General features: G+C 38.0%; 1 protein-coding gene across 1 annotated transcript in view; it reads left to right on the plus strand.

Moving 5' to 3' along the window:
* The window catches only part of UXS1 (UDP-glucuronate decarboxylase 1), a gene marked incomplete at its 3' end in the record, with an annotated part of 45,949 nt that overhangs the window by 5,387 nt on the left and 30,096 nt on the right, over positions 1-10,466 (plus strand). Inside the window, 2 exon segments of the mRNA XM_009871667.1 lie at positions 3,579-3,639; positions 8,487-8,667. Of these exon segments, the coding sequence (XP_009869969.1) occupies positions 3,579-3,639; positions 8,487-8,667 (242 nt within the window).

Raw genomic sequence — 10,466 nt, forward strand, 5'->3', positions numbered from 1 at the left:
CAGTCTCTCTTTACAAGTAGCAACTTTACTCCCCAGCCTGGTTGCCTTTCTGCCAAAACAGTTCTCCCATCTGAGTGTTCTCATGGGCAGGTGCTTTTCATCACAAAATAAGGTCTGGAGTAGGGATGGGGATTCTCAACTCTGACAAGGTTGCTTTTGAAAGTGATGCTGATTCAGAGAGGGTACTGTTGATGTTCCAAGCAAACAGCTAGCCAGGAATGCTGTATTGCAAAGGGCCAAGTCTGGAATTACCCAAGCTGTACCAGTAAGCCTTGGTGATTATGGTACTGGCTGGTCCTCTGAAGAGGGAGTCAGATTCCCGTTGCTCTTGGCCAGAGGTATGCATGCCACTCACAGTATTTTAGTGTTTTGTCTTGCCGGTGAGCAGTTGCCCCTCCTCTTCCCACCCTTCCTGTGCTGTTAAAAAAAAATAAAATATTGTCAGTTCTGGTTATTTTTTTTTCAATTGATTTGAAAGATTTTGAAAGATTCAGTGACCTGCCACATGCAGTTTATTTCAGTGAGGATACTGATCTGATTGCTTGTCTCTTCATGTAGAATCCTAGAATGGTTTGGATTGGAAGGGACCTTTAAAGATCATCTAGTTCTAACTCCCCTGCCGTGGGCAGAGATCATTTCTACTAGATCAGGTTGCTCAAGCCCCATCCAGCCTAGCCTTGAGCACTTCCAGGCAGGGCCCTTCCACAGCTTCTCTGGGCAACCTGTTCCAGTGTCTCACCACCCTGATGGTAAATAATTTCTTCCTTGTATCTAATTTAAATCTACTCTTTCAGTTTCAAACGGTTACCCCTTGTCCTATCACTGCACTCCCTGACAGAGCCACTATAAGGTGTCCCTGGAGCTGACTTTTCTCCAGGCTGAAGGACACCAGGTCTCTTAGCCTGTCCTCACAGGGGAGTTCCTCTAGCCCCCTGGTCATTTTCATGGCCCTCCTCTGGACCTGCTCCAACAGGTCCGTGTCCTTCTTATGTTGAGGGCCCCAGAGCTGGACACAGCAGGTGAGGTCTCACCAGAGCAGAGGAGAGTGGCAGAAGCACCTCCATTGACCTGTTGGCCACACTTCTTTGGATTCAGCCTAGGATGCGGTTGATTTTCTGGGCTACTAGTGCACATTGCGGCGCCTATTGATGCAGCCTAGGACACAGTAGTTGCATGTGATACTATCATACCAATATATAACGATCAAATGATAAAGATTTTATGTTCAGATTGTTTTTGATGTTCTGCCTCCTTTCTATTGATTTATTTAGTCTTTATTAATAGCCTGGTACATCTTCAGTTTTTGGCAATTCACTTATTTCCTTCTGTCATTCACAGAGTACCTTTGTGGGAGGAAATCCTGCTTGAATCTTTAATAAATTGCTCTTTAAGAATTGTTATATTTTTCCAAATGAGCAGTGAGTTGTTGGTTAAAACCAGTAAAACTTCTTCCAGGAGCCATCTAAATGCTCTTTTTGAAAGAATCAAAATATTTTGGGGTGGAAATCAAAGAATGAAAATATAACCTGGGAATTATACTTTCACAAAATGTGGACTTATGGGCTTTTATGGTCCATATCGAAGTAAGGACTTTTGTTGTTGTGTTTTTCAAATAGTGTAGCTGTCTACCTTTGCTGGTTCAACTGTGTGTGGGTTGTTGCAATTAGTTATTTTTGCATTTTATATCTATGTAAAATGACAGTAAATAACTGCTCCCTCTCAGATGCCTGAAGGCTAATCCTTCTTACAAAACTTACTGTTTAGTGTCAATGTTTTTGGTTTTTTTTACCTCACAAGCTGATAAAACCTGAAAGCAAGCCATCGTCATGCTTTTGGAAAGCAGGAAAGACAAGAATTTGTTAATGCTAGTCTCATAACAAGAGATTGTTTAACCAAAGCTGAAGTTGAAAAGTTTTTATTAATAATTTGCACAGCAAAAGCATTGTTGCATAGTCATCAAAGCAGGCATTAGGTCAAGATAAACTCAGTGTTGTTGCAAAAAGATGAACATTCAGCTGGATCAGTTCCAGACTTCTGCCCACTGCCTCTAAGCTAGTACTGGTGTAATGGAAGGGGCAAGAATGGCTGAGAGTTCCCTTTGGCAGCAGTATGATTCCATCCTGTATTGTGACCTTAAAATACTGGTCTGTAAAAAGGGGAGGAGACTGATTTTATATTGGATCAGTTGTTGTCACTTAACATCTTTGATTTAATGATTGGTGACTCATGTAGTGATATAAGGCAAGTGTAAGTAGCTTCTTAACTTCAGTCTTCCTGTATGGGTAATGTTGGAAGATTCCGCTGCTGTATTTCTCCTGTCTGGGAAATTGAAAACAACTTTCTGGGATAAAAAGTTGACACAAGTATGCAAGCATCTGTACTTTGCCTCTAAGAATTCTGGTTGAGCCAGTACTGCAGGTTAGAAGCAGAGGAGGTTCTTTAAAATCAGAGGTGTAGGGTCAGTTCAGTCAGAGTCAATTTGTGAGGAAATGAAAATGTAACCTTGATGTGAACTCTCGGCAGGTGTACCTCCTGCATGCTGCATCCAGTGGCATGTCTAGCACGCAAACTTGGAGGAGAAGAGTAACCTAAGTTTGATTTTTGTCCAGTGTCACACTGATATATAGTTAAGAAAAACCTGAGCTATTAAAATATTGCCAAGACTACAATGCTAATTACGGCGATAAATAAAATAAAATTCACACCATCGTTAGGAGGAATTCATTGCTGTATTCAGAATGCATGCCGGTGTGGTGAGAAAGAAATGATATAATTACATATGCATGAAATCATGTAAGGTTCTGAGCATCAAGAGCTTGAGAGAGCACTCAAGATTCCAATGTCACATAATTTTGGTTTAGGATATTTTTGGTGTGATTTAAGTTCCTGTAAAGAAGAAGGTGCAAAAAATAGAAGTGAAAGTAGCTGTAAGACCATCAAAACAATGGCAGTCTGGCTGTTTATGAGAAGAAAATTAAGATTAGCTTTCATACTGAATAAGCTCTTTGGTAAAAATCGTTGAATTTAAAAGAGTTTCTTCAACACTCTGATTGTGAACTTTACGTTGATTACTGTGAAACTTTAAGGTGAATTAAAACTTTATAACATAATCTTGACATTGAAACTTTAAGGAGAAGTGTTTGAAGGCAATGGAGTAAGTCAACACAACTTTCTTTTCTAGACCTTTTAAAAAGGTTGTTTGCTTTTTAAAACTTAAAAAAATCCCAGTATCCAGTTGCTGCTTGTGGTTTATTCTCTTGTGATGTTGTGCCTGGCACCAGTTCTTCTCTCAAAAGATGGAAGTGATTCATTCTAGAACATCAGTTAAGCAGAAATTTTAAAAGCACATTTGCAGATGAGTTTTGATGTTTCTCACAGGTCTTTTGCAGAGCATAGGCATTTTCTCATGTTGGCCCAGATTTTTCTTTAGAAAAAAAGGAATAAACATACCTTTAACAGAACTTTAAGAATGGATGGTTGTCAGGGAAATCTTTCATATTTCACAGACAGGTATGTGACAGGAGAAGCAAGCCTGAAACTTACGTAGTTTCTCTCCTTTGTCTTGAATTGTTCTGTAGTTTCACCCAGAAATATCCACCGGTGAAATTTTTATCAGAAAAGGATCGTAAAAGAATCCTGGTAAGTTGATATTTATTCAGGGGTTGGTTTGGGGGAAATGCAAAACATTTCTGTGGAATGCAGTCAGTCTTGTAGAATTAACTAAAGACACAAGCAAAATACATTACCTTGTTCTGTGGAATGCAATCAGTCTTGTAGAAGTAACTAAAGACACAAGCAAAATACATTACCTTGGACTTGTATGTGCTGCAGGGTATTTAGAGTAGTGCTTCACTTATTCTGTGTCGATGTTCTCAAACTCAGCATACGGATAGTAGACTTGGCCTCCGGTTTGGAGGTTTAACTTGCTGATTAAGCTACTGCTTTGTGTGTTACATCTCAGGAGTGTGTTGCCAAAGGGTCTTTGTGTGTGCTCCCAGATGGCTTAAACTTGCAGAGACCAAGAAACTTTTTTAGGCACATCTTTATAGAAAGCTTGTGTGACCCAACTGGACAAAGTCTAGTCATAGGGCTTGAAAAGCAGCTGCTATGCAGCACTGTTAAGGAGGACCAGTTAATTAGACTGAAGGAATGTTCATATCTGTTATATTCTCTGGTTCTGGTATTTTGAAGCATCGTAGGCATTTTAGGGTGGAAGAGAAGGGCAGATTAAGTCAGGACAAAGAGTTGTCCAAAGCATTCTTAAACTCAGAATTGTGCTGCAACATTAGTTTTCCATTTTTTTTCTACAACCACTTTCAAAGTTAGCTGTGTCCTAAATTTTTCCTCTTTTCTGCCTGTTCTGGAAAAAAAATATTGTATCCACATTTTGAAGAGACTTGAGATGTGTAAATAAAGAGTATGAACTTCTGCCTCTCTAGTAGAGAGCAAAGTCTGGTACAAATCCCTGCTAAAGTGCCTAAATTACTGTCTTTTGCTTTGACTGCCAAATTTTGAAGAAAGACACTGAAAAGATGTAAATAAAAGCAAATTTTGGTTTTACTCTATTAGATGATAGGAAGTTTTGCAATTGCAAAACTTCCTAGAGTGTTACCAGTTCAGTTCTGCAGTGTTATTTTGTCATTTTTATGACATTCCGAAGGAGATAGACCTATAGGCTACCTGTTCCCTTGTTGACTATAGAAGATATGCTCAGGAAAATAGCAGAGAAAAGCTTAATTGTGAAAGTTCTTAAATTTGCATGCTCATGTGTGCAAGGGTAAAAAAGTTACCTTAATGTCATGTTTCCTGTATAAGCGAGAAGATATTTTCAAGAAAAGTATCTGTATAAGCTGTTAATTGATTATGGAGCTCTTAATATTAAGTTTTAGACTTTGCCACTGAAAGATACTGGTAAGTAGTTGGAATAGAAGTGTTTTCTGGTGAACTAGAGATGAATGGTTTTTGGTGTCCATGTATTTTGTAGAATTTAAATTACTTAAGAGAAAAGTGACCAGAAGGATGAACAAGTTCAGTTCTTTCTTCTCTGTCATAGTTGGGGACTAGTTGGGGCATTCATTCACATGGGCCTCCTACCCACGTGGGCAGTTTCATTCCCTTGTAATTTTGCTGTCGTAACCCTACAAGAAATAATAATTGTGTTCTTTTGAGTAGCTGAAATTTGCATTTAAAGGTCTTCTGTATACCTTTCATGACACTTGGAAATTTCTTAAGAATTGATGAGCCAAATGAACTTCGGTAGATGATTTCCTTCATACTTTGTTAATACTGTGATTTCTAGAATCCATTCTGAGTTCATTTGTGGTTGTTTTTTTTTTCTCCACATTGAATGCAGTCTCCAGCTACAACCTGGAGAATGCCTACAGCACTGACGTGACCAGATAACAGTTCTGGCAATTTATTTTTTTAGTATTACTGCGTCTCTTTGAAAATGATTGCTGGTAGGCATGGTATTTCAGGTAAAACTAGATACTCTGACGCTTTCATTCAGAAGAGCTCGGATCTTTGTCCTGTTCTGCATGATTTGTCTCTTTGCTCAGTTCTCTGAAGTGACTGAGCCACAGGCTTTCTTATACAAGAAGAGGAATTCTTTTAATGTTATGGAACATAGTGTTGAGATTGATTCATTCTGTTTCATGTTTTTATTCTGAATTAAATATGGTAGACTGACAAAAGCAGAAAATAATTAATATTTCCATATGGAACATTAAATGTTTTGAATCTGACTGCAGGCAGCGGAAATGAACTTAACAAGTACACAAACTTTTAAGTGCCTCTAGGAGAGGAAATTGTCAGTAATATTTGTGCCTTCAGTAGATGCTGAAGTTATTAACATATTTGCACTACTAAGTAGTTAAATATTTGTGTTAATGATGGCTTTATAAAGATTGCCTATTTAAGCCTCAGGTGCTGTTGCTTCAATTCTCATATGGAAATGATTCATGTACGTTATTTTGTAGATGAGTGTGTCATTGTGATTTGCAGGAAGGCATATTTAGAAAAGAAGTATATTGACCTGGGTGTTACGAATGATTACAGGAAGGTTATACTGAGAGCTTCAGTGATAAATCATCTGTTGGTTTTTTAATATAGTCTCAAATAATGATAAAAAAAAAATAAATATTCAGAGTTGCTTACTTTTCCAGGGGATATTCAGCTCCTTTTCCAAATAGTTCCTTATCTAATACCTGTGAAAGTAATATGTTAACAAGCAAATGCAGATTTATTAAGAAAGCTACTTACAGATTTAAAGTAATTGGAAACTTCTTTCCAGACAAAATTGATTGTGCGCTTTTTTTTTGCTTGCATATAGCATAGAAGAGTATTGTAAGCAGTTTTTGGTTTGCTCATTGCTCATGCTTTTTTTTTTGTTGTTTTTTTTTTCTTTTTTTTTTTGAAAAGGGAAATGGGGACTTTCTTTTTCTGCATCAAAGATAGATTGCAAGCATCGAGTTTGTCTTCTCTGGAATCCTGATAATAGGAGTAGCAGCAGGGGCTTTCCTTCAGTGTCAGTTGATGGAATATGTTCAGATCATCAACAGAAAACTGTTGTCCTGGTCACTGTGAAAAGGCAAAATCCCTTGGAACATTCAGCAAGGCTTCAGCTCGCTTCCAAGTCAGGATAAGCTTACGGCAGTGCGTAGGTTTTTCCATCCATGTTATTCTTCCCTTGGTAAGTGGTGCAGAGGGCTGTTCTCCCTCAGTTACTACTTGTTGACAGAACTCTGTCACAAACAGCTTCTTCCCTCCTGTCTGTTCTGGAGTAGTGGGAGTCTTGATAGTCTTTCTTTTAAAGAGAGCTTCTCCTGAATCCTTTCTTCTTCAGATTTGTCAAGGAACAGAATCACATATTGAATCTACTCCAAGGAAGCCCTGACAAATCCAAAAGAATACTAAATAGACCAACTAAATGATTCTTTTAACTGGTACTTACAATGTCTTTGACACGGTAGTGGCCCTGAATTTTTAATAAGAAAAACAAGTGTGAGAATACAATACAAGAAGTAGACATTCAGGTTTTTGTAGAACAAAACAGATGTAGTTATCTTTTTTTTCTCTTTTCAGTTTTTAATAGCTTTGTGACATTCCTAGTTTAAAAAAAAATGTTTCTGATAATCTGGCTTTTTTTTCACTAGTGGGTGACAGAGGAGTGGTGCTTAGGCTTTGACTAGCCCAAAGTGAAGGAACTTCAGGCATCTGCATCCTTTTCTGCACAGCACTATGTCATTGTGGCACACCATTCATTCATTAGATTCCTTCTTGACAATTACACCATATCCTTTTGTTGTTTGGTTAGTTGTCATTGCAGCTGAAGAATGGAGATAACAGCTGAATCGCTTTCAAAATGTGAATTTGATCACGCAGTTATGTAATATAGCTGATGTCATGTGGGGCTTTTACAAAGCCCTTCATTCTTTCGGAGTGGTGATCTGGCCTATCTTTGTGTTCTTGAGAACAGCTTATGAAGGACAGAGAAAATAATTGCTTCTGTAGACTTGTCTGTCTGGATGTGTCACACAACTTGCAGTTGTACTAGTTATTGTGTTGACTGTCTCAGTACTGAGCTAGTGACATTTTGTTTGTTTGTTCACTGGTAAAGACTGAAGTGCAGAAAGGGAAAAAATAGGAATCTTCCTTGCTTCTTCTACACCTGTAATGGAACACAACTCGAAGGTTTCAAATATTTTTATTTCTGCTTATTTCTTTGCAATAAAGCATCATACAGTTCCAAGATAGGCAGCTGTTGGATGTTGGAGCTAATGGTGTACGGTATTTTCAGTTGGAAGGGACCTGGAGTGATCATCTAGTCCAGCTGCCTGATCACTTAAGGCCAGAATGATGTGGCTATGGATACATTAAGGAAGGAAAGAATGCAAAAAGGAATAATTTTGATTTTATCAGATATTTCAAATGAGAGGTCTTCAAAAGCCTTGCTCTCATCTAAGAATACCCTTTTTCTCTGAAAGGTGAAAGAATTTGTAGTACTTACTTAGGACATCCAACATGTCTTCCATTTAAACCAGACAAAAGCTGGTTTAAAGGCAGGCTGATATTATAAATCTTACACAAAAATAACCTAGCATTCTGTCTTTGTTTTTTCTGATAAATGGGAATTGCAGAGAATTCTCCTCTTACCTTTTTAATTCTGTTCAAGCCTTGCTGTTGCGTAAAAGGGCACAATCCAATTTGAAGGAAAAAAGAAAAATAATCAAATCTGAAAAAGAGAATTTATTGATGTGAATGATTTGCTGAGCTTCGAACCTGACAGCGATGAAACATGTCAAGCATGTCTGTAGAAGTCTCAGTGCTGTAAATACTGGGGGGGGGGGAAGGCATGGAAATGGAGTTGTTTCCCCTGGCGTAAGCAAAGATCTGAAAGCTACTGTTCTTCTGTATTCATGTTTGTAGACTTTATCTGGTGTTTCTGTAAAAAGAAAAAGAAATTTATACCAACTGTCCTAACGCAGATAACTGGAGGAGCAGGGTTTGTGGGTTCTCATCTTACTGACAAACTAATGATGGATGGCCATGAGGTTACAGTTGTGGACAACTTCTTTACGGGCAGGAAAAGAAATGTGGAGCACTGGATTGGTCATGAGAACTTTGAACTGATAAATCATGATGTCGTTGAGCCCCTGTACATTGAAGGTGAGTAGTGTCTGCTTTGGTATCTGCACTTGGTTGTGCTTTACCCTTGTAAGTAAATATGTCTATAAAGAAATGAAATTTATGCACCGACTTCTAGATTGATCTGTCAAATCCCTCTCTGCTGTGTTTATTATTAGCCTGTTTTCTGTGACCGTTGTGGAGTGAGAGGTTCAGAGCACTTTTAGCATCAAAATCAGTTCTTCCTTTCTGAGTTGACGGAGGGAAGGAAACCTTAAAAACTTCCTAATGTGACAGATTTTGTGAGAAGGGGGTTCAATGGGTCAGTCTGTCTGTCCCATCCATTGTCCCACATCCCTATGTGCCTGCACAGGCTGACACACACAGCCTGTAGAATAGGAAAATGGCAGCACTGAATTTTGCCAGTTTGCAAAACAAAACCAAAACGCCTCAAAAGAATCCAAAAGCCCAAACTCTCCCAAAACCCTAAGCAAAAAAAAACCATTCTGCTTCAAAGAGGTAGAAGTAACTCAACATCTAAACTGTCATAAACCTCAAACTATAATGCCAAATTGCGAGACAGCATTAACATAGTCGTATTTGAGAGATACATGCATTTATAGGCTTCTTTGGGAGTATATAAGTATATAGTGAATCAATGAAAATGTTACTCAAATTACACTGCAGTTTGGTGGGTGTGCTCCAGCTCTTATAAAATTTGTAGTGCCTGCACTATAGTTGTTGTTTTTTCTTTTCCTAAACAAGAAGAAAAATCTGAGGTAGTAATTTTTATTCTTGTTGAATTTTAACGGATGAAATTTCATAGGGAAATTCTCTAGCAATTGCGTCTATTACTGCTTGTGATGAATTCCCAGCAACAGTATTCAAACAGTCCTGCAAACCCATGCTCCTTCTCTGCTCTGACAATGCATGAGTTCAGTTATTTTACTTCAAAATTCTGCTTCCACGGACAGGATAATGGGACTAGAATCTTATTAATTGGTTCCAGGTGCTAGAAGCTTATACCTCTAGCAAGTCGAGTTTGTCAGCTTTCCTCATCTTTGCCCTGCGTTACCTTCTTTTTGACTGATGACACTTGAGACCTTTTCAGAGAAATATCATCATTGCTAATACTGTTGCCCAGTTGCTGCACACCAGTGAATGGGAACTTTGAGAGCCTTCTATGTAATTAAGACACCAATTCCTCATTTTGTGTTGGCAACAAATTAGAACATATTATTCAGTGGGTAGTTTGTTGAATGTCTTCTTATCCTCAAACAGCAGAAATGAAATCTAGCATGGCTAAATCTTAAAATAAAATTAACTTTGATATACTACTATAGGAACACGATAAAATTTCATTGCATTGCAGAGTTTCTATTCCAACATAGGAAGTGGAGGGGAAAGATGAGGCAATGAGGAATAGTTATTGGAACAGATTAACAAGTTGGCATATGGATCAATACTTCTTTCCTTAGCTTCAGTTTCTCCTTTTTACTTGTAAATAGGTTGGAATGACTGAAGTCATGACAAAAGAAGGTTTGTATCTTAAGAATTCCTGTTTATTTGCTGTCCTATTTAAACAAGGTCATATAAGATTTTTTGACACTTAAATTCCAGAGAGAGTAATCAGTGCTTTATTTCTGAGAGAGACCTCATTTCTGATCTAGAAAGAACAGTATTTGCACTTTTGATGTGGAAAGTGAGTTTAGTCTCAAGATGCTAGCTTTCACAAAATCTCTTGATGCATTTTTTTGTTATTTCTTTTTTTTTAGCTTCACAGTAGTGCCTACGCACAATCTGCTTTGTCTGAGTCTTTATCTTTGATCCATGACACAAAG

The sequence above is a fragment of the Apaloderma vittatum genome, unplaced genomic scaffold (genome assembly GCF_000703405.1).
Source record: "Apaloderma vittatum isolate BGI_N311 unplaced genomic scaffold, ASM70340v1 scaffold5066, whole genome shotgun sequence".
Classification (NCBI taxonomy): Eukaryota; Metazoa; Chordata; class Aves; order Trogoniformes; family Trogonidae; genus Apaloderma; species Apaloderma vittatum.